This window comes from Oryza brachyantha, chromosome 6 (assembly GCF_000231095.2).
Source record: "Oryza brachyantha chromosome 6, ObraRS2, whole genome shotgun sequence".
Taxonomy (NCBI): Eukaryota; Viridiplantae; Streptophyta; class Magnoliopsida; order Poales; family Poaceae; genus Oryza; species Oryza brachyantha.
The window spans coordinates 5,785,378-5,809,776 of NC_023168.2; the positions used below are offsets into that span (position 1 = coordinate 5,785,378).

The 24,399-nt window shown below is 37.5% G+C and overlaps 3 protein-coding genes across 4 annotated transcripts; 2 read left to right on the plus strand and 1 right to left on the minus strand.

The window, feature by feature from the left end:
- The first annotated feature begins 5,173 nt into the window (after window positions 1-5,173).
- LOC102719306 (tRNA threonylcarbamoyladenosine dehydratase) lies at window positions 5,174-9,317 on the plus strand. Its single transcript, XM_015838302.2, has 11 exons — window positions 5,174-5,302; window positions 5,417-5,475; window positions 5,691-5,784; window positions 6,079-6,226; window positions 6,606-6,818; window positions 7,302-7,436; window positions 7,545-7,676; window positions 7,764-7,979; window positions 8,076-8,200; window positions 8,596-8,653; window positions 8,791-9,317. The coding sequence occupies exons 1-11, from the start codon at window positions 5,208-5,210 to the stop codon at window positions 8,899-8,901; spliced, it is 1,386 nt and encodes a 461-aa protein (XP_015693788.2). The 5' UTR covers window positions 5,174-5,207; the 3' UTR covers window positions 8,902-9,317.
- A 3,807-nt stretch (window positions 9,318-13,124) lies between these two features.
- On the plus strand, window positions 13,125-19,583 carry LOC102709374 (MACPF domain-containing protein At1g14780-like). The gene is made up of 8 exons (XM_015838336.1): window positions 13,125-13,613; window positions 14,129-14,370; window positions 15,985-16,186; window positions 16,282-16,365; window positions 17,213-17,396; window positions 17,942-18,111; window positions 18,444-18,508; window positions 18,672-19,583. Exons 1-8 carry the CDS (start codon window positions 13,335-13,337, stop codon window positions 19,324-19,326), a joined length of 1,881 nt encoding a protein of 626 aa, XP_015693822.1. The 5' UTR covers window positions 13,125-13,334; the 3' UTR covers window positions 19,327-19,583.
- A 778-nt stretch (window positions 19,584-20,361) lies between these two features.
- LOC102709654 (BTB/POZ and MATH domain-containing protein 1-like) lies at window positions 20,362-22,669 on the minus strand. Of its 2 annotated transcripts, none has more exons than XM_006655905.3 (2): window positions 22,539-22,669; window positions 20,362-21,790 (listed from the first exon to the last, which is right to left on the minus strand). In XM_006655905.3, the coding sequence occupies exon 2, from the start codon at window positions 21,676-21,678 to the stop codon at window positions 20,632-20,634; it is 1,047 nt and encodes a 348-aa protein (XP_006655968.1). In that variant the 5' UTR covers window positions 21,679-21,790; window positions 22,539-22,669; the 3' UTR covers window positions 20,362-20,631. The 2 variants fall into 2 exon arrangements, with proteins under 2 accessions (XP_006655968.1, XP_015693906.1); XM_015838420.2 differs by having other exon boundaries at window positions 20,362-21,793.
- Between the last annotated feature and the right edge of the window lie 1,730 nt (window positions 22,670-24,399).

Sequence of the window (24,399 nt, forward strand, 5' to 3'; positions counted from 1 at the left end):
GTTTTTAAATTATATTTATAGATGGACTATTCCATTAATGTCAATTACTTAAAATTTTTAATCCGAGATTTATTTGCACATGGACTCTTTTTTATTATTTTTATTTATTTTTAATTCTGAAATTGCATTTCTAATCTGATTATTTTAACTGGAATTTTATATGTTTTCAAATTGTATTTATAGATGGAGTCTTTCCTTAATATCAATTATTTTATAATTTTTAATCTGAGGTTTAGATTTTTTTCTAAACTTTATTACGCATAGTCTCTGTTTTATCTTAGATAATTCTAAATTGTATTTATATAGTGACTTTTTATCTTATCTTTTCCTATTTTTAACCAAAATTTTAGATCATATTGTATTTATAGATAGACTCTTCTCTCAATATCAATTATTTTAAAATTTTTAGTCAAGATTTGAATTTTTTCTAAACTGCATTTACACCTGGACTCTTTTTTATTTTTCTTTGTTTTTAATTCCTAAATTGTATTTCTAATCTGGTTCTTTTTAATGAAATTTTATATGTTTTTAAATTGTATTTGTAGTGTGAATTGCGATGATAGCTCTTTCTGCCGTTCTTCTTTTCGATTCGCCGGGGCCAAGGCAAGGCAGGCACACAAGCAGGCGAGGCGGCGAGGAGCTAATTGTCTCCGCGGATGGCCTTTGTATTCTTTTTTTCTCTCCGCGGATGGCAGTTGTTTTCTCTTTTTTCTCTCTCTTATAGTTGTCCGGTTCAATTTTTTTCTTTTTTTCTCCTATTTTCTTTCAATTAATCTTAAAATTTCACACCTGTGAGCGATAATATGAAGGTTTCTTTTTCTATTACTTTATATATATATAATAGATTTGAATCGATGTTTTGGTAGCAGGTTGTTTGAGAGAATTAACAGAAGTTCAATCATTTAAAATTGCACTGTCCGTTTATAAAAATATAATGCCTTATTGTTTCCCGCAAAGTCCGCAAAGTCAAGTAAAAAAAATTGACTAATAACTAAACTAATAATATGTGTGTTTTGTGTCGTGCTTACGGCACCAATAGATTTGTGTTTGAAAATATGTTTTATGATGTTAATTTTATAGTAGTTAAAGAATAACATTAGAGACCATGTAAAAATATTATATTCCTTATATTTTTAAACGGAGAAAGTAAATTAGTATGCACATCCAGACTTGCGAACTGGGATGCGATAAAATATGCAATTTAACTTAAATTTTATATGTGATGTGGAGATTTTGGGCGCTAGTTTCCTAATAAGGATCGCAATTTCTATGTATTTGGGTTTAGTTTAGAACTGTATAAGTTTGAGTTTTTTTGTAATGGTTTTAGCTAATTTTTATTTGTATTTATGTTAGAGCAATTCATTGAATTACATTTATATAAGTAGTTTGCCTCATCTTGGGAGAAGTATGCATGTACGTACACCTCCGCGCTATAGTAGTCAATAGTTGTCATTATTTATAGTCTTAACTTTTCACTTCGGTTTTTTTATAAGTTAAATTTTGAAACTTTTAATCTTAAATTTGAGTTATTTTTTAGATTTTTTTATCGTAGCTTATTTCTCAACATTGGTTTTTTATCACTAAGAGCTAGTCAATAGTTGTCATTATTTACACTGAAAGCTTATTCATTAGTGTATATAACCCAGTTTACTTTATTGATTTCAAATCCAATGGTATACATGAAAATCCTAATAATGCACCTAGCTATGGCAAAGAAATATTTTTTCTTGTTTAGAAAGGCAAAGGCTTAATTCCTCCATGGAGATCACAAGTCCGATCCCTAAAACAATTGACTTGGACAGGTCTGGTGGTTAATTTTCTTTTAGTCAGGTCAGAGAGCAGGGTTTTACCTATTGTTTTAGTAGGGGTTACCGTTATCCGGTGGTCGTAAAAATGAGAGATTTCAATAGCTACGAGGGTTACGAGAATAACCGTAAAATTACTACATGCTCCCTCCGTCCCGATCTTTCATTTTTTACCTATAATATTTGACTTTTAGTCTTATTCAAAAAATTTACGATTAATATTTTTATTTTTATTAGATGATACACCATAAATAGTACTTTATGTGTGACTATTTTTTTCAATTTCTTAAAAAAATTCAAATAAGACAGATGATAATACTGGACATAAAAACCGAAGAATTAGTTTGTTTTGGGACAGAGGGGTAATACTGTAGGGATGACAGCTTTAAACACAACTGGCCTATTATTTTACTATTATAAGCATAATTGAAACCTCTTGTTAACAATTAAAAAGTAATCTATGAGTAAAATTAAACTTTTACATGCTCGTAAAAATCTAAAAGCAAATACTTAAAAAATAAACTATATAAAAAAATCTCAAAATTAACTTTTAAATTTAAGTTCTAAAATTTAAATTTTGTCATATATAAGCATAGGTAAAAGGATAACGACACAAAGGGATGGAAGAAGGAAAAGAACAATATGTCGGTGATCCATCATGCTTTAAATGTTTCTCCACTCAGGCCATGTTTTTTTCGGGTAAGATTATTTCTCGATTTTTACTCCACCTTGCCCAAACCGCTACATAATGTATTTTGCGGATCCAAACTTCTTTGTTCGTTTGAAGTCTTATTTTATGTGTGTGTATATATATATATATATATATATATATATATATATATATATATATATATATATATATATATATATATATATATATATATATATAAGATTGTCACGTTACTTTGGTAGAGTAGATTTTTAATTTTTATTAATTAATTTTATTGTTTGTACTATTAAATAACTATTAAAAATCATATAATATTTTATTTATTATTTGTCACTAACCAAAAGAATAGAACCTAACCTTGCATGGAAGTATTAGTTAGGATATGATACCTTAGCAGTCAGTGGATAAAAGGGGGCACGAGAAAAGGCACGTACGTAGTCGCCGGCCGACCTATCTAGCATTGCAGTTGGGACGTAAAGCAGAGGCAGCAGGGCCTGCTCGATCGTGAACACGAGCGTGGATGCACAAAAGGGGGCATAACGCCAACTATATGCATGGCCTTTGCTCCCGATTCGTCGTCACGGTAAAGAGGCACGAAACTAATTAAGTACTAGAAAACGCCTTTTATTTTTTTCGTGCGCGCTTTGAATCTTGATGCCCACTTTCGCCATCACAAACGATCGATCGAGGCCCAAATTAATTAAGATTGAGGGAGTGAGTGAACTGAGTGCGGGAAGGTTTTATGTTGTGCTGTGCTTTTTCGAGTAAGATCCGAGTTGGTGTCATCATCTTCCCATCGAGATTAACATAACCGCTCTATCCAGTTGTATAATTCTTACCGTTTACTTTTAATACTTGGACTATCAATAACTCTTAAAATATTTAGTTCGAGGACAAACTTTTATTTTATTTTTTATATATTTGAACTGAAAAATGTAGTCAATTCGGAACACTATATCATTATCTAAAATATTAAGAATTATTAATCAGGTTAAAGTAGCTTGGTGGCAAATTTACCTTTTGTAAGTAATAAATAAATTATTCTCTTTTAGAACGTAACTTTAACCATAGAAGCATAGACGCATGCGCGACTCTGACCAGTGAGGTTGTAATATATACTCTCTATTTATGACGTTATTGACTTAATAACTTTTTTATATTTAACTATTCGTCTTATTTAAAAAATTTAAATCATTATTATTTATTTTTATATAATTTCATGTATTGATAAATATACTTTTATATATATACATAGCTTTACATATTTGACAAAAAAATTAAATAAAATGAATAGTCAAACGCGTATAAAAAAGTCAATGACGTTCAACATTTAGAAACAGAGGGAGTATAAATTAGGGCAGTCTCAATGGAAGAAACTGACACGATTGTCATAGTATAAGAAATCATCTATAGAAACTATTTTTCGCAGTGGAGATGTCTTCGATTAATAATTGTTTTCTCTTTCTCCCTTCTAACTATATATTATTCTATTAATGCTGAGCGTGACACATGTCTCTTAGAAGCTAGTAGTTTCTCTCCAATAGTGAATTTATGGTTTCTTAGTGTATTGGGTAAAGACGAGACTTTGTTTTTTCACGGGAAACCATTTCTAAGCTTGTCCCTCTCTTTCTTCATTAATTACGTTGTCATGTTATTATTTTCCTTATGTGACAAGCTTTTTAATGAGAATAGAAATTACCATTAATATATCATTGGGACTACCCTTAAGAGCAGGTACAATATCAGTCTATAAGCCAACTATAAACATATTTTAAGGAGATAAAGAGAAAAGAGAGAAGATCATTGAGATATAAATTTGTAATCAGCTGTAGAACGGACTCCAAAGCACAATGTGTATATGACATGTGGTGGCATAGCATTCGCACCACGTGCGCTAATTTAGTGCTTACAAAACCTAAATAGGTTTTCAGCGTCATTGTTTTTATAAACATAATAAAAATACTTATTAATGATTACAAATAATTTACGATAAAACGTATATATACGTTCTTCGCAATTCAAAATCAAAGACCTAAAATTAATCTACGATAAGAAATCCTAAACTCAAATATAAATTTAAGTTCATAATTCAATTTTTTTTCTTATAACCATAAGAATAACGAAAAGATAAAGTTGTATATCACTACCGAAATACTGACAAGGACACAATCTAGCACTACTACTAAGGGCAAGAATATTGTTGTAAATTTTTAGCTGAAAGTACTTAGTACTTAAATACCATTTTTTTACAACTGCAAAATTTTTATATAAATTAATCTTGCCCATAGAAAAAATCTAACAAACTGCTAAGTGTTTCTTTTTCAAGACAAGCCTACACGTAATTTTCGCGACAAGCATGCTCCTTACTGAAGCCTAATTTAGACAGACAGATCAGCATTATGAGCTGAATTGAGCCCAACACAGGTTAAAATCAGCCCCCAAACCCGACCCGTAATGCCTGGACATTAGGGCCCAACTTTTGGTATCCAAACTAGCAAATGGGCTTCCATCGTTAAAACGGGCCGGGCCGAATAGGCTCACTAAGTCCTCGTGAGGATGGGCATCAGTTCCAGCCCATACGACTATATGGGCCTCAATGTGTTTTGCTCCTCGCCGGCCCATCTCCGACGGCCACGGCCCACGGAGCTCCGCCTTCTAGAGGCAAGGAAACGTGAGCGGGCCGCCGCCGCCGGCGGCTATTGTCGAAGTCGCACGAAGGTGGTGGGGCGGAGATGGGGGAGAAGGCGAAGCAGTGGCTCCTCGCCGCCGGCGCCGGTGCCGCGGTTGGGGCGCTCTCCACTGCCGCCGTCATGAGCATCGTCTCGAGGTTACCGGCCGAGGACCCTTTGCCCTGTCGGTGACACTCACACCCCAGGTTGGGGGCGGCTAGGTCGCACGGCCACGCACCTCAAATTCGCCTAATGCTGCTTTTGTGATGCAGATCCAAGCGGAGAGAGGGGTACGTGCGCAGCCTGCTGGAATCGAATGGCGTTGCCTGTGGTACGTCAATTAGAGTGTGCTTTGGACTAGTTCAGCCGCCAGCGCGTGCTATTTTGGTGATACGGCCATGGAGCGTTCCTGTCAGCAGATAGCAATTGTTGTTGTTTCGTTGATCTGTTACTTTTTCTTCTATCGCTGAACTGGATTCTGTCAAGTGCTACTGTCATGATATGGTATTTTAGGTGCTACTGTCATGATATGTTATTTTGGAACAGGTGGTACTGGATCCAGTATTCGTCCGTGCGCAGCGTGCGCTGTTGGTAGTTCGGATCTTCTTGATGATGAAGTAGTCTCTGAACAGCTTACAAGGTTTGCATTGTTATTAATCTGCCTGTTTGTGGAGCCAAATCTCTCTTTTTTTTCGGCAAATGTCAATCTGTTGTATTTGGCAAAATAGGATATAAATGAATTCATACCACAATATATGCTCTCATAGTACACAATCAACATCTTACTATTCACCTGGTAGATTCAGAACTTCTTACACTTATACACTAACCGGCTTTTCCAAATTCTAATTATCCGAGTACTCTAACATGCTGCAGAGATTGCTTGATGCTTTGGGCTTGTGATTATGAACTCATTTTTCCTTTTGCTTTATAGGAATATACAATTTTTTGGCTTGGAATCTCAGAAGAAAGTGACGGAATCTTTTGTTGTAGTAATTGGTCTTGGAGGGGTTGGCAGCCATGCTGCTTCAATGCTTCTTAGATCTGGGGTTGGCAAATTGCTCCTCGTGGATTTTGATCAGGTATATTTTCACAGTTGTTAAATTGGTGTTGGTTTGTATCTTGTTCATAACTTAGGAGATAGATAAAGGTAACTAGTCATCATATCATTTTTTATAAAAAGAAAGCAATATCCATCTTTATATACGAACGGTGGCCGTTTTCTCGCGCAACGATTGGGCCACGTGGCACCGTCCGCCGCCCTGAAAATGGAGCCTGCCTATCTTTGCCTTGTCCTAGTTAGACCATTACAGATAGATGGTAATTATTTCACCATAACAATTCATGATATTCATACCATGTAATCCTTGTGGCAATATAAAATGGAACGATGCATTTCTGTAAATAACATCTTGCATGTAATAGGTGGGCATTAACAAGGAACTCATAATATGTTGAAAGGTCTCATTATCTTCACTGAATCGACATGCTGTGGCAACAAGAGATGACGTGGGAACACCAAAAGCATTGTGCCTCAAGAAGCATTTTTCAATGATATATCCAGAGTGCCAAATCGAAGCAAAAGTGCAGTTGTATGATCCATCATGTGAGGAGGAAATTCTGTCTGGAAAGCCAGACTTTGTTCTTGATTGTATAGATAACATTGATACGAAGGTAACACAGTACTGAGGTTCATTTCAGACATTGTCGTTTTCTCTTTTTAAGGTTTACATGATTTGAGATGTGCATCTGCTTAGGAGTGGATGAAGCATGTGCGTAAACATTCATACTTGTATCTTTTAGTTGATTGTTATAATCATTATTACTTGATGAAACACCATATGATTTCATTTTGATGAGTGTATGATTGAAATTGTTGCTGCAAATTTATGAATACTTTGTTAGAACCAAATTATGCACAGAACTTTACATTTTTCCTGAACCAAATTATCATGATTAAACAACACAAAATTGTCTTATCCTGTCAATTTAAACATTGGTTGTTAGTAGATGACTAAATTCTTGTCTTCTATCCAATATCCAATTATCCATGCCAGTTAACTGAATTGGAATTATTTTATGTGCATTATCATGAGCTGTCAACCGTTCAATATTTTGACTTGTGGTAATCATTAGGATATCCTGGTGCTTAAATAGGTTGCACTCCTCGCGGCTTGTGTACGCAGAGGTTTAAGGGTGCTTTCAGCAATGGGGGCTGGGGCTCGAGCAGACCCAACCAGAATTCGTGTTGCAGATTTGAGAGAATCAAGCAATGATCCCCTTTCTAGGGCTGTAAGTTTGCTTCCTTTCAAAGAATTGATTGTTCATCCCTTTTGAAGCTGTTATGTGAATGTTCTGTACTATATATAATTTACTGCAAGTTTTGTTGATATGCTGTAGGTGCGGTATCGGCTGAAGAAAGACCATGGAATTGAAGGTGGAATACCAGTAGTATTTTCATTGGAGAAGCCCAAGGCAAAACTACTTCCTTTTCAAGCTTCAAAAGAAGAAGAAACTCCATCGGATTACCAGGTCAGTTGTTTAGGAAGAATAACATTGTTTACTATTTTATTAGTGTGGGGAAGATGAGTTCACAATATAGTATGTATCATTCTGTAGATCGTGCCAGGATTCAGGGTGCGCATTATCCCAGTGCTGGGAACTATCCCTGCAATATTCGGTCAAGTTATGGCATCGTATGTGGTTACTCAGCTTGCCAAATTGGATTTTCAAACTGAACCAGTTGTTAACTTGGATTTGGACCATTACCGTATTCTGCACCATCGTCTTCTTGAGCATGAGGAGCTGATATATGGGTCTGCTGAACAAGTTCTGGTACAGTATTTCTTGCTATCTTAAACATTCTTGTTGAAAATTAAGTTGCTTCGCCTCATATTCTGATATCTTAAACATTATTTTTATATTTTAAAGGTTGATGCTGAAGAGGTAATGTACATTGTCAAAGAGCTGTGGCGTGGTCGAAGTGCTAGAGACCAAAATCTGAAGGACATTGGCCGTAAGATGTGGAGATCTGTTAATGAACTAATGCTTGTTCGGTATGTTTTCTCATGACATTACAGATAGTAGTAAGTTATATTGGTTGCTGTGGTATCTATGTTCTATACATATCTGACATGCTAAGAACATGCTTTTGTATGGGGTAATAGAAATTCACTTGCATATAACTCAACTGCACTATGATCCTGTTTTTATATTTCATGAGATGAACTGTAAGCTGATCTTGGTTTGCTACCCTCTTACAAATTTTAGTTAATGTATATTTAAGAGAAGTATTGTAACAAATGTCAATATGTCACATACCATACCATGACACCTATATTATACTGTCGTCATCTTAGTCTTCCTTTTTTTTATGGGAGCAAGTTCCAATAACATTTTTGTTGGCATATCTAGTAACTGCTGTTGTTCTTTGTTTGGTTCATTTTATTAGGTGGGATAAATCAAAGCCTGCTGGTGTGTCAAACTTAATACTTCTCAAGTTCAACGAGGTAACAATGCATGTGCACTTGTGACTGAGACACCTGATAACGGAATTTTGAATTCAAATTTAGTTTACATGCATTTGTGAGAGGCAAAAATCAGGTATCATGTATTCATAGGTTTACCTATTATTTCCCCTCTGCAGGCTGATGCACATGAATCGACCACTCTTGACCGAGTAAAGGAAGAAGAACCTGAATTTTACACCATGGTTTCACATGTTCTGAAACGAGCTGAAGCAGAATTTGCTTTATGAGTGGGTCTCATAGATCATTGGATGCTCCAGCTTCTATACGGTGATAACAATGGTTTGTTCATGAACGAAGCAATTAGATTTGGTTTTTGAAGAACCCAATTTTTGATACTGCTGATTCGGAAGCCAGTGGAAGATTGCGCAAGTGCATTTTCAGCTGCCAATTCATTATCTACATGCTGTCAAAGATGGAACTTGGTAACAATTTTGTTTTCTGCAAAGAATCTTCTGGAATCAGCAAGATCAAGTATTTTGTGTTGTAATCTGATGGGCAGTGTTTGTCGGGATTTAACCCAATTTAGCGGACAAATATTGTCTCAGCTGTATTCGGTGGAACTGAAACATATTCAAGCCGAGACGAATATCATCTGTTTCCTTGTTTCAAACAGGGAAAAAGATGATGCGCATATTAATCCTGATGTCATGTGAGTTGTGGTTTGTGACGACAAAACCCTAGGGAGTCCTCGTTCGTTTTTTTCAAGAACAAAACCAAACGAACAAATTTGCGAACAAAAATAACTTATAAATTTAAATTTTATGTATGTATTCTTAGTGATATAAACCTAAAGTCTAAAAATAAACCACGATAAAAGAACCCAACATCAACTCTAAATGTAAGGTTAAGAATTTAAATTTTGGTTTATAAGTAAAGCAAAATGACGAGGCTGCTAGCTTAAGAGGAACAAGAATTCAGGTAAGGCAAGTCCAATTCCAACAATACCTTTCGCTCTGCAGATTTTTTTTCCAAGACCAAGTCATGGGCCTCGTAAAGTTATAATGTGGTTGGCACCTGATGTTCCAGTCTCAGAAAGGCGTGGCCACAGGTAAAGTGTGGACACTTGTTCTTGTCTTAACCGGTAGAATGTTGGTTCTTGACCTGTTCTGCTCCCAAGAATCCAAGATGGGGTATTCTAGGTTTAGCAGAGGAATCGTTCTGGTCCTTGCATGTGTGATCAGGTGCCCTCATTTTGTCATATCACCCAAAAAGAAAACTACTTTTCACACGGAAGAGCTTGGTGATTTTTCTGCGTTAGTGATACGTGGACTAAGAACCGTTTAATGCATTTATATAATAATGTTCAAAAGTAAACTCTAAGAATTTCTGCAGCCAGGTCTTTTTAAGTCGAAAAAAAATTCTTCTAGAGGTAGGAGATAGGAGTATATTTTTAATCTTAAGAAATGAGGCCTACAAGGCTATAATCACTATTGCCCCGTTAAGTTGAGCTCTATCAATCCTTAGAGCGGAGTTGAGGAACAAGATAAACGTGACTCTATCCTTATATCCTTGTAGTGTATTTTTCTTTCTCTTATGTATGATCTGAAAGTTTTTTTTAAGCACAAATCACTTTATTGGGCAATAATTTATAGTAGGAGTTGTGCCAAAAGGACCTTATATTCTATAAGAACATAAAAGTAGAGCATCTTTTGTATACTGTTTTATTCATGATGATTTAAATTTTATTACTACCTATAGTTACACATGCACGATACATATGCTCTTAGGCGCCTTTGTTTAATGGGGTTTGGGTGGGATTTTTCACTGTACGAGAGATGAGGTGAGTCATTACTCATTAGCATATGATAATTAATTATTAGCTATTGTAAATTTAAAAAATAATTTTATTTGATTTTTTAAAGAAAATTATATTTATATGTAGAAACACACCATTTAACATTTTATGCTCTATTCCTTCTCTTATGTTTATAGGCTAAATTTTAAATTTTAAAACTTAAATTTGGAGTTAATTTCGAATTTTCGTTGTGGTTTATGTATTTGCTCTCAGATCAATGAGAACATTTATATGAAAGTTTTACCCATAAGTTAGTTTTAAATTTTTAATAAGTTATTTTGCTTATGATTAATTTTAGCGAAACAATGAGAGCCCTTGAAAAGCATGCTAACGGAAGCTGGTGAAATATTCATCCAAACGTCCAGTAAAGAACGATGCTCAATCTCTTTGATCATGTGTTACGCATTTTGCAGATGTGGTATGATGCATATTTGTTTTGCATTTAAAAAGAATAAAAAAGAATCTATAGAAAGAAATTTATTATCAGAGGAAGCACTGTGAGCCATGGTACGGCATACGCCCTTTGTTTCTGCCGCTATAAATTCCACTGTATACAAGAAGAATTCAAAGGTTACAACTTACGATCAATGTGCCTCAGTGTCGTCACCGTCTCACCGACAGGCGCTTTGGACCAGAGAGATTTCTTCTGGGACTGCAGAGAACCGATGCATTTATCTTTTCGTTTTTATACATGCTTATATCCTAAATTTTAAATTTTTAATCTTAAAATTTAAATGATTTTAAGATCTTTTATTAAAGTTTATTTTTCAGTCTTGAGTTTTAGATATCTAAAAATACATATATAAAAATTTTATTCATAAATATTTATAAATATGACATTTGACTTTTTTCTTAAAAAGCCAACCAACCACCCGTTAAAAATGGTCGCGAAGATTCTCAACCCATAAATTCTAGGCATACATAAATTTTAGTATTTCAATTCTTTTCATGGCTGTGTAATTCTAGCTATACCGCTGAATAGTTGAATTGGTAGATGTGATTCCACCGACAGAGAATCAGTTCAGATTGTTTTTATCCCAAAGTCCCAACTGAAAAGGACATTGGTGCAGTATTCAGTCGTGGATATCCTTTTTCAAAATCTCAGTAGGTGTTATATAACGGCGCAATACACCGTGTGGTATATTTGGTTTCTGGTAGGTATCTTCATGAGTTGTGATGGGTTGGTCATTAGAGGACGACGAGAAATAGAGACGTTGATGATGAAAAATACTCTCTCTTTAGTATTTTAATTGAATTTTATTTTTTTAATAAAACGAATGATTAAACATATGATGAAAAATAAATGTCATATCTATTAATATAAAGAGAGTAATTACGATTCATGCAAAAAAAAGTGTTATGGCCAACAGTAATAATTAGCTCGGTAGGAAAATACTTTCACTACCAAACTACTAGAAAGCTTTATATGATTATCGGGCTTGCATCGTTTCACACTAGCAACTGCTTATAATTTAAAATTTAAATTTTTAGAACTTAATTTTAAACTTGATTTTATGATTTTTTTTAAATTTTACAGCTTTTGTTTTTAAGTTGTTATGGATATGTATATAAATGTTATCAACAAATTATTTAAAACATGATTTCATCTTTTCCTCCAAAAAATGAAAGGATGGGCCAGTCGTATATGTGATGTTTTTTATATAATGTGTACACCAAATGTATTAAGTGCTTATAGGGGCATGGTGTGCGTGTGTGTTTATTGGATCGAGTGTCTGTGCACTATGAACGCGTATGTTTGCACTCTGTGTTGCAAAAGAATATATTATAATCATAGATCATAGAGGAATACATGTGTATACACAGAAAAAGAGCTTCTAAACAAATTTGAAAATTATACTGCAACAGATAAAAATATCTAACCATACGACTTTCATTTGTCCTAACTGAAAAATATAAAAATATACTACTAACCAAAGTCTAAATAGCAGGTATTTGTACACACGGAAGTGGTATATCAGTTTAGCTAGTAGTACCCATTCATACATGTAGTTTGGTACTCCCTCCATTTAAGGCTATAACATGTTTTGATTGTTAGAAAGATCTATCAGTATACACATAAATTTAGAGAATACCAAAATATCTTATAATATCTTATAGATAACAGAAATTTCCATTAAGAGAATGCAAAGGGGTTGTCAGGTTGCAAATTCCACACTTGAGAAAACATCAAGATATACAGCAAACACACAAGGTGTAATTAGTGTTTACATTTCCGAAGGAAACCGAATGGTTGTCAAGTAATTCGAATTTGGAACAGCAAATTCGAGTCAAATTTGATCAAAATTTGTGGAAAATTAGCGAATACCGTCGTACCACTGGGGGTTAGGATCACGTTTTTCCATTATCAACAGAAATGTGCGGGGAATCACAAAGGTTATGAGGAGTTGTATGCTTTGGCGGTGCCCAGCAAGAAGGGGTAAAAATTGGCCCCCAAAAATTAATTCCAGAAAGTGGAGTCAATTCAAGGAGAGGCCAAAGAAAAGAAAAGAAAAGTGAAGTCAGTCAACTTATGCTATCCCCTCTTCTTGTTCCCACAGCCACCATCTCTTGTCCCTTTCCCTCAATAACTTCCTAGCTAATCCCTATAAATTTGAAGCCCCACATAAGTGTCAATTTAATTATGCATTAATTTGGTGCTACTGATCCTCCCAAATTCCAAGCACCAACCTGTGCTTGTTTGATAGATTCTCAGACAAAACTGTAAGAGAAGAGAGAAATAGGTTTTGACCACATGCTTTGACATCTTGAATTCTTGATGAGACAAGTTCTTGGCATGTGCATAGAGTAGCAGTAGCATACATATATACACATCGCAATTCACAGCATCCATCTCAAGAAGACGACATGGCGAGGAGCAGGGAGGAGATGGCCGTCTCCGGCGGCGGCGTGGCGGCGGCGGTGGAGAGGGCGGTGACGTGCCTCGGCAGAGGGGTCGACATGGCGGGCGACCTGAGGCTGAAGCACTGCAAGGACGAAGGAGGCTGTCTTGTCGCCAGGAGCGGCGAGAAGGCGGCGGCCGTCGTCCTGCCGGGCGTCGCCGTCGCCGTCGACGTGCCCGCCGACGTGAAGTGCGGCAAGGGCGACCGTATCAGGTTCAAGTCCGACGTGCTCGAGTTCAACAAGGTTGGTTGATTTGGTTGCAATTTCACTTGGTTTTGTCTGTGTTCGTAATGAAGGGCGTACTACAGATCAAATTACAAGTGAAATTGAGCTAAGTTTACATCCCAGCTGCTGACAATGAAACGTTGTCCAAACAATAAACAAAAAAAACGATCGTGGCGTTTTCATTTACCTCTTTTTTGTCAAATCTTGAACATAACCGAAGAAAATGAACAAATGGAAAACAATCTCTAAGTACTCCATGATCTGTAATTTCATCTAATCTCTAACTCTCTAAGCTATTTTGGTCACCACATTGTTAGTCTTTGAATTCTGATCCAAGTCAAAACTTCTTCCAAAAATAATCAATATTCAGAGCATCATGGCGAAAACTGAGCCTAATTTTTATCAAGCCAGCCTGTCGAACACTGAAGAAATCGTCATGCGAAAACATAATAAAAAAATCTAAAAGAATTGTTCAACCAAGGAAGCCATTGAATTTCTTCCAAATTTGACCACACAAACATTTGTATCTGCAGATGTCGGAGCTGTTCAACCACCGGAGCTCGCTGCCGGGGAAGATCCCGTCGGGTCTCTTCAACGCGTGCTTCGACCTGGCCAGCGACTCCTGGGCCGGCGACGCCGACAACACCAAGTGCCTGGCGCTCGACGGCTACTTCATCTCCCTCCTCGACCTCCGCCTCGACTGCCGGCCGCTCGCCCTCGCCGGCCACGTCGTCGCCGACGTGCCGGCGGCGTGGGACCCATCAGCCATAGCGAGGTACTATACATACTAACTTGGATGAAACAGATACTCTCTCCGGTTTTCTATTCGGTCCTATTGACTTTTTATCATTCATCTTATTTTAAAATACTATGTAATTATTACTAAATAAACTTTAAAATACTTTTAAATATTGTACATTTGTAAAAAAAATATTTAAATAAAACGAATAGTTAAATATAGATTTAAAAGTTAACAACGTTATACGAAGAAAACTGAGTGAGTAAGGTTATTTCTTTTCGAGTGCTATGCTTACACAAGCTAACATATGTTTAAAGACGAAGAGCAATGTCAAATAAGATAGTATGAACACGCTGTTAGCAATTTGTGATTTTTTTTAGGATAATGGAATAATGTATTTTCGTCCTTCGTACTCGAAGTTGTTCAAAGCCGTACATGCTAAGGACAACTCGTTCCTTTCTTCCACGAGTTCATAATTACTCATAATTACACTAGTGCCATATGGTGTGGAAAATTTGCATTTATGCATGGTACAAAATGTGTTTTTTTCCACACACACGATAAGAAAATTGTAACCACGACGGTTGTATTCTTCTCTACGAGCAATTTTACGGACCTGAAGTGATTACTAATAGGTACCAAAATTTTAGTACCTCCTGGTAATTCTGGTAATTTTAGTATCCCTGGTATTTTCTCATGGACTGTAAAATTATTCCTTCTCTATATATTATTTTTAGTTTTTCATTTGGCTTTTACACAAACGTTTCTCTAACTGATAAACAGTACATTTTTGCAAAAATATTTTTACAAAAAAGTTTATCATCTTACTTTTCTACAATAGATTTTCAAACTTTATAGTAGTTAATTTATCATACATACTATTAAATAGTTATACAAAATTAGATAAAATATTCTTTTATCGATGAAGGATGAAAGATTAAAGAACATTTGATTTTTACAGCTATTTAATGTATAAACAATGAAATTAATTATTATAAAGCTATAAATTTACTTTAGAATAATGAGATAATAAACTTATGTATAGTAACCTTTTATGTAAACACACCGTTTAATCATATGAGACGCATACACAAAGGTCAATAAAAGGCTGAGAATAAGACAGAGAATTGACGGTTGTAAACAGTGGAGAGCATAGGAAAAGGGTTGCTGCGGGACTTTGGACTTGCTCTAGATGTTGAGGCGTTGAGCACAAAACAAATTCATTGTATTATACCAGTGATGCAAGAAACTAGATCCTGTCTCTTTCCAAGTTAAAAAAAAGTTTGATTTTTTTATGAAGTCTACAAATGAAATATACATGCTGAACATTATTAATAGTCTGAACTGTCTGAACATGCCACCGTTGAGCCATTCAGTCTGTTTTCTTTCCCAGATTACTCATTGATTTTACTAGCAATTTTCTTCGATGGTTAAGCGGTGCATATTTTTATAAAAAAATTTAATGTAGAAGTTGGTCATCCATATTTTCTTAATGGATTTTTAATTTTATAGCAGTTAATTTATCGTTTATGCCATGAAGTTGGTCATCCATACTAGAAGTTGGTCATCCATATTTCTTCGATGGTTACTAGTAATTATCCATTCTGAATATTATTGGATTAATCTCACTCTGTGTGAATTGGTGAGCAGTTTCATCAAGAAGTATGGGACGCACATCGTCGTTGGATTGAGCATGGGCGGCCAGGATGTGGTGTATGTGAAGCAGGACAAGTCGTCGCCGTTGTCACCGTCTGTGATCAAGGAGCACTTGGACAGGCTTGGTGACCAGCTCTTCACTGGCACTTGCACTCTACCTCCTTCACACTGCAAGTCCAGAGATCACAAGGTCAAGGTAGATTAAAAAAATCATTTCTTTTGCAACAGGTTACTCTAAGCTAAAACTTTCATAGAAATTAATTAATGACCTGAAGCATCCGTGATCAATAGGTCCCTGAGGCTTTCAATGTGTTTGATGCCCAAATGACACAGCAAAAGCTTGAAGCAATGACTGCCCCGGTGTCATGCAAAGAGGTATTCCTTCCTTCTCTCAAAATATAAGGCATCTATGAATTTAGAAAAATCAACATTTGCAATCTTCGCCTAATAGTTAAATTAACAATCATTTATGGTTAGTGTTATGCATGCATTATCACTAGATTCATACATGAAAGTGTGTTTACATGTTGTTTACTTTGTAGTTATTGATACTCGCTCTCGCTCCAGATTGATAATTCTTGTAATTTTCTATTAAAATATAAAAAACTAAACAAATATTTACTTTTATTGAAGTACTATTCATAACTCATATATACATGTTGTTATAGTATTTTCAAACTACATATGTTATTAATAGTCAAACTTTTCATATATACTCATGTCAACACGACAAGAATTATGTTAATTATAGACCTTTGCTGCTCAAAGTTAGGGGTGTAAGTGGGCAAGCCCGCCAACCCGCTTATAGGTCAATTAAGTGGATAGCCCGTCGGATTACCCGCTTAATTGGCCTATAAGCGGGTTGGCGGGCCGGCCCACTTACACCCTTACTCAAAGTTGTAGGTCACTGCTAATGCTAATGATGTACTCCCTCCATATTTTTATGTATGATACCGTTGACTTTTAGGATTACGTTTAACCATTCGTCTTATTCAAAATTTATATCTAAATATGCAAAATGATAATGCATACTTAAAGTTTATATAATAATAAATCATATTATAACAAAATAATTAATAATTATATAATTTTTTTAAATAAGATGAATAGTCAAACGTGGATCTAAAAGTCAACGGCGTTATATAAAAAAATATGGAGGGAGTACTATCATTTAGGGAATCATGCAAGGATCTGTGCTGAATTAATTTTTGACTGGTGCCAGGGTGTGACGGTGATCTACTCCAAGAGGGGAGGAGACACGGCGTCGAGCAACCACTCGGAGTGGCTGCCGACGGTGCCGGCAAAGCCGGACGCGATCAACTTCAAGCTTGTGCCCATCACGTCCCTTCTCAAGGGGGTGGCTGGCGTCAGCTTCCTTTCTCATGCCATCAACCTCTATCTCAGATGTAACAGCTCTCACACATTTCAGCTATGCACTCTTGGAAAATAAAAAAAATCGTAAAGTTATCATTATAATTTACTAAATTAAAGATATAATATTTTAACCCATGTGTTATTGACTCATGTGTACGCTACATGTTAGTGAGGTACTAACAATGACAGCATGCATACTACTTCAGTCACTTATGCATGATTTTTTTTTTGATAATCAAATGAGCTATCTTTTGTCTAAAATTGTTTGTCCTATGATAAATATTGAAGACCAGAGGGAATACTGCATTCACAACCTTTCGAGTATAATTTCTGCTCAAAAATTTGGACCCTATTTCGTAGCTAGAGACTAGAGTCAAACCCAATCAAGTTACTGCTTGCTCCCATGAGCATACATGCATACTTACAGAGAATATTACTCCTAAATGTATACTTTTATCTAGACAATTTTTTTACATAATGACACAAGCAATACAAACTTCTTTTTCTCACCATTGTAAACTAGTTCATGCTACAGATGCAGTTAAAACCATCCTAATTTGCCACCCTTCCTTAACAGACAAACCTCCAGTAGCAGAGCTGAGGTACTTCCTGGACTTCCAGCACCACAGATTGTGGGCCCCGGTGCTCAGTGACCTGCCTCTCGGGCTGTGTTCGAACCGACAAGGTGCTAACCATGCTTTACACTTCAGCCTTGTGGGCTCCAAGCTCCATGTCAACTCAAGCCAGGTTAGAAACTAATCTATTCGCTTCGTATTATAAATCACTTTATTTTTTTCTAAATCAAACATCCAAATTTGACCAAATTTATGTTAAAATTATAGCAACATCTACGATACTAAGTTAATTTAATTAAATCCACAATTAGATATACTTTCATAATATATTTATTTTTTTGTTAAAAAATTGCTATATTTTCTATAAATTTAGTTAAATTTGGAGATGTTTGACATTGAATAAACCTAAAGTGACTTGAATCCATTCACCGCTCCTCTCATTAATTGCTCAGCTCTATTTGCAATCCAACCGAAATGCTCACTTAATGCAAAACGAAAATGCAGGTGATTGTTCCAAAATTACCAGTCACTGGGATGAGATTGCACCTGGAAGGCAAGAAGATCAACCGGTTTGATCCCAATCTCCTCCACTTTCTCCTAACAAAATCTGTCAAGTCGCTGATTAAAAAAACACATTATATATACAACAAAATTTAGATTGTTTTGTTTTTGAATATTGAAATGATTTTTATATTGTTAATAATTTTATGTGTCAAATTCATGCATGATCAGGTTAGGCATCCACCTGCAACACCTGGCAACAACGCCAACGTTCATCGACGGACAGTCGTCAGGCCGGCCGCCGGAGTGGCGAGGGTCGGAGGCGATCGCCGACGAGCGGTACTACGAGCCGGTCCAGCGGAGGATGTTCGCCCACGTCTGCACCGTGCCGGTGAAGTACGATCCACGGTGGCGCGACGCCGGCGGCGGCCACCGGCCGGCGGCTTACGTCGTGTCCGGCGCGCAGCTGCACGTCAGTGCGCACGACTCCACCAGCGTCCTCCACCTCAGGCTCCTCTACGCCGAGCTGCCGGGGCACAGCGTGGTGCAGTCCAGATGGGCGCACGGCGGCGCCACGGGGAGGCTGTCCGGGAAAGGGAGCTTCCTGTCCATGTCGTTCGCCTCGGCGGCGGCTGCGGAGAAAGAACATCAGCTGCAGCTGCAGCAGGCGGCGACGCGGTTTAACGTCGACTCCGGCGTGTTCGCCGGAGGGCCGCCGGTGCCGGTGGGGACCCCGCGGCTGCTCAAGTTCGTCGAGACGTCGCAGGTGACCATGGGGCCGCAGGACAGCCCCGGCTACTGGCTGGTCACCGGAGCAAAGCTCGACGTCGACAAGGGCAAGATCTCTCTGCACGTCAAGTTTTCCCTGATTGCTCCAGTTTCTTGACATGGCGCTCACTGTGTATGAACTGTACAGAATTTCTTACTTCTTAGAGATTATTTAGTTGCATACCAATGGCGGAGCCAGGATTTTTTGTTAATGGGGGATGCAAAATTTAGTGATGTAAACAAATCTAACTGATAAAACTCATATGTTAGTGACAAAGTAACATGTCTTTGAAGGCAAAGATCTCAATCCCTCTGGCTCAATGGCCAAGAGATCAACCAGCAATAATCACTCAGCAATGCTAATATTATCAGATTGCTTGCCTCACGTATTGTTGTTCTTTTCAAATTTTTATTTTTAACACGGGGATCAGCCATGGAGAAACACACAGAAAATGTTTACTTTACGTGCGAAATGTTAACCAATACTACAAATTAGTGGTAATATCTATAATCATGCAAAGAGGAGTGGTGGCGATGAATCCGCCGCCCACTCCACCACTAACTATCTATCTTTTAAAAGAAAAAAATAACTGTAGGATTCACATGTTAACCATTTTTTCTTCTTTTTTTGGAAAGGAAAAATCATGAGAACAATAGATGCAAATGTCAGTAACATATATACATTCATACGTGCATAATAGTTAACAGATAATATATAAAAAATAATAGTAATAATATAATAAAGATAATAATAATTAATTTTCTTTAATAAAATCTAGCTACAATGCAAACAGTAGATCTCTATCTTGCAGCGGAGCATAGAATACTAAGGTATCATAGAGGATACGAGAAAAGTAGGAGCCGAGAGGAACGAAGGCACCAGCCATCCATACGGGCAATATGCTAGTAGTCCTAAAACATTGGCAAATAAAATTATATATCTTCGAACTTTTACCACTCACCATGTTTAAACAAGAAGTAGAAATACTTAAAAGATGGCACATTAATAAAGTGTGTTGAATCTTCACCATAACCGTAAAATTAAAACAAGACTTCCACATTTGTACTCTTAACTATCTAAGGGTAATTAATGGTAAAAGTCAATAACCAGTAGACAAGGGCTAAACGCTGACAGTTACTGAAAACTGGACGGAGTAACCCAATACAGCATGCCTTTAAGGAAAATGTAACAAGTATTATTTATGCTAGAAATGTGAGATTAGCATATACATTTTCTTTCCCCTATTACTCATACATAAACTACGTGTAGAGGTGAACACATCTTCTTTAAAATCTGTGCACTTTTTTCTTGAGGGGTACAGATCTAAACACATATTCTATTACATCAATAGGGATTCATAAATCACAATCATATATAAGAGAACCATAAATCATCTGCTATTTAGCACACAAAAACTACTTTCTATCTCCCAACCGCTGCCCTGAGAAGAGTATCCAGGACCGACGGGCAGCTCGCGATGACAAGCCTATAGCCCTCGGTTGCCATGACAGCATCAAGGTTGGCACGAGAAGAGATGACGAACTCGACGCACCTGTCCTTCAGCTGCGAGCAGCTGTGCTGCTCCGCGAAGGCCAAAGTCGCCGCGGCAGTGTCCACGTTGATGTCACTGTGGAGCCTCTCTTGGCAGATCAGTTTGAGCCGATCCAATCCATACCTGTCTGCAGCAACAAGCAGATGCTGCGCCATTGTCGTTGTGATGTCCTGCTGCTGATCAAGCTCCGGCGATGTGCCGGTGTAGATGAAACGAAGCATGGCCCTGAAGACGGGCGCCTCCATGTCCTTGATCTCGACGCACCGTGAGCTGCTCTCCCTCATGGGTCCAAAGAACTCGGCCATGAACACAGGGGACCTAGCTGCGAGGATGATCTTGTGTGCCAAGAAAGATTCACCTGCAACAGCAAACGTGACATCTGCGCCCTTTTCACTCAGCAGGAGCTCACCGAGTTGCAGGTGCAAGTGACAGCATGGATTGGCAACACTTGGAGAGGCAGTATTAGCCACAGCTTCCTGTGGCTCTCTTAGCACAGTGATGGTGCATTCCACAACGAAGGAATCTCCTCTGAAATAAATGGATTCTGGCAAATCATCCTGTTTCACAAGCAGGAGTGCTGGCCCACAATCTCTCTGCCCTGTGTACTTAGAGGATACACTCTTACTTCCTGATGATGGCAGGTACATTTGTGCCTCATCTACTAACTGACACTTAAGGGCTGCCTTCACCTCATGCTTACATTTCTTGCTCATAAACATGAGCCTAAGTGCTACCCAGTACACGCCATGCTCGTAGTAGCGTGGGTAGTAGAGGACTTCCCAATCAAATCCACCTGCAGCCAATCTCCTAGATGAGATGTACTCTGAACAACTGAGTGCTTTGGTTACTGAATATCCATTTATTTTTAACAGGTGGACTGCAGATGTTGTGTCGGTGATGTTTGTTGGGGGCTCCATGGTGATTGATTCAATGTCCACTCAAGAGCGAAGACTATTTGAATATTTGTGAGGAGAGGCTGTGGTTTACAAGATGAGCTAGGAAATTGTCTTCCACTAATAAACTAATAACCTGCTGCAGGAGACGACTATATTTCAGAAAATCTTGACTGCAGCACAACATAGTGCTTCATCATAAACAACATAGCAACAACCTATTTAGAAAAATCGAAAGTATAAACAGAAACAGTTGAATTTATAATGTAACGACACTGTATTAAACCTAAAAACAAAGGAACATGAACATGACCAAATAACAGTAACAATCTAACACCATCCGATGTATGTACTCGTGTAAGGGAAAAGGTCATGTTTTCTTAAAATCTATGTAATTTTTTGGAAGAAAAAAATTATACAGAAACTGGCCTCAAAAGCGTCAAATTATAGTTATCCGGACAAAAGCTACGGATACAACAAACTACCCCACGCTTTAACATGAGCACAACGTTGACTCGTGAAACCAAAAATCCAACTTTACCAAAATTTTGGCATTCCAATACAAGTTTTCGGATTCCAATATCTTGGTGAGGTTGAGAATCGAACAATCCCTCTCATCCCAATTCATCCTATCATTTCGTTGATCTAAAAAAAATCGCACGGCAAAACCTAGAATCTGATAACCGAATCCCTCCTTGCACTGCGACGAGATACTAATTAATCTGCACCTAAGACTAGACCATGAGGAACCGGGGGGCCATTTGCATCAGCACCTCCTCGCAGAGAACACCGCGGCGGCGCTCCGACGAGTTCGTTCCTGGTCGAGCACAATTATTGTATCGATCGAGCGGCCGCGAGACGGGGGAAATAACAACAGTGCGTACCAGCGTACGGCGCGCGGCGGATTGCGAGGATCGAGGAAGGCGGTGACTGGCCTCGCCGGCGGCTTCGCCGCGGACTACGGCGAGCGGCGGCGGCGGTGGGAGGAGAGGCGAGAGAGGAGGGAGAAGGTGCGGCGATTGTCGGGAAGAAACTGCATGAAATTGTTTTTTGCATTTTAGTAATTAATACACATGCATGTATAAAAAATGAAGCGGGAAAAATCTCCGCATGCATTTTTTTTCGGATCTCATGGTCATGCACGGGAGGCGAAAATTTCATGTGATTTGTGGCTTCGCTTTGCATGCATTAAATAAACAAGTAATTTCCATGTTTATTTGACATATTTACACGTGGCCCTACCATGGGATAAAACGTCTAACTTGTGGGCGGCAATGGGCCACCTGCAAATATTTTCTTCTCATTGTACTGTCGTTGCCCTCCCCTAGTCACTGTCTACCACGTTGGATTTCGCATTTAACTGGTGGGTTTTTTATATTTTTTGCCCACTAATTAAGCATTGGGAGTATAGATTTATAATTCTTTTAAAAAATAAATCTTTTTAGAAAATATATGAATAAAAAAATTCGTGCCACAGAGAGGGCGGTGCAATGTCGGGGAAGATGTCTCGACATGTGAGCTTTTGGGCTGAGTGGTGAGTAGGCGTGACTGGGGCCGCGTTCGGCACCCTTAGTTAATTTATCTCTCTTATTTTTCATGCGCATGCTTACCGAACTGCTAAACGGTGTATTTTTATTAAAAAAATCTAAAAAAACGTTGTTTTAAAAATTTATATTAATATATTTTATATTTTTTTAATGATTAATAATTAATTAATCATGTACTAATCTATTACTACGTTTTCCGTATCAGGGCATAAGTTAACTTATACCCAACGCCGAATGCGGCCTAGACTGGCCTTCTTGTTTTATTGGCCGAATTTGATGGCGGGAGTTAGTAAGGCCAAATTTACATTTGGGTTGAATTTTCTTACGTGAAATAAACAGGTCAAAAGTTACTTGCATGTTGAATTCGTCCTTAGGAACATAGCAGGCCAAATTATCTAGTGGGCTGAAGTTGTCAGCGGGAACTTAATTGGGACCTAGTAATTAATTGATGTTGTTAAATGGGATAAATTTACTTGTGATCTGAATTACTTGATCGGCAATAGAGGCCGAATTAATATGTTGATGCGGATTTCGTGCCTGAATTCGTTGGACTGAGCCAAATTCCTACGTGGGCTGATTAGCTGGCGAGAACTAACTGGGCTAAACACATCCAGTTTAAATGTGGGGAAATAAGTTTATTTATGGTCCCTTAACTCGTCAACGAATCAGATTTTCGTTCTCCAATCGAAAAACCAGATATAACAGATCCCTCAACTATCAAAGCCAATACAAAATAAGTGCCAAGATAGTTTGGACGGCGGTTTTAGCTGACGTGGTGCCTACATGGCTAATTTGACTCGGTTTTCATCTGACGTGGCACATGAAGCAAAATTTAACAATTAAAAAGATAAAACAAAATATGTGAGTCCACATGTCAATCAAATAATAAAATTTAAAAATAGCGGGACCCATATGTCAATGGGTCTATTTTGTCTAGCTGGTATGTGGGCCCCATATTTTTCTATTTTCTATTTTTTCTATTTTGTTTTTACTACTAAGTAGGACGAAAATTCAAGTCAAACCAGCCACACAGATGCCATGTCAGCCAAAACCATCATCTAAATCACTTAAGGATCTCGTCTACATCGGTTCTGACAATTAAGGGGTCTATTATTGTATCTGGTATTATGGTTCGAAAATCAACTCGCTGTCAAGTTAAAGGATCAAACATATGGGTCAAAATCTGTTGTGGGTGAGA

Coding starts and splice junctions, on each gene's coding strand:
- LOC102719306 (XM_015838302.2), top strand. CDS start 5,208: ATGGGGGAGAAGGCGAAGCAGTGGCTCCTCGCCGCCGGCGCCGGTGCC. Junction 6,819..7,301: donor TAGATAACATTGATACGAAG/GTAACACAGTAC, acceptor GTGCTTAAATAG/GTTGCACTCCTCGCGGCTTG. Junction 8,654..8,790: donor TACTTCTCAAGTTCAACGAG/GTAACAATGCAT, acceptor TCCCCTCTGCAG/GCTGATGCACATGAATCGAC.
- LOC102709374 (XM_015838336.1), top strand. CDS start 13,335: ATGGCGAGGAGCAGGGAGGAGATGGCCGTCTCCGGCGGCGGCGTGGCG. Junction 17,397..17,941: donor CATCAACCTCTATCTCAGAT/GTAACAGCTCTC, acceptor CTTCCTTAACAG/ACAAACCTCCAGTAGCAGAG. Junction 18,509..18,671: donor GAAGGCAAGAAGATCAACCG/GTTTGATCCCAA, acceptor ATGCATGATCAG/GTTAGGCATCCACCTGCAAC.
- LOC102709654 (XM_006655905.3), bottom strand. CDS start 21,678: ATGGAGCCCCCAACAAACATCACCGACACAACATCTGCAGTCCACCTG.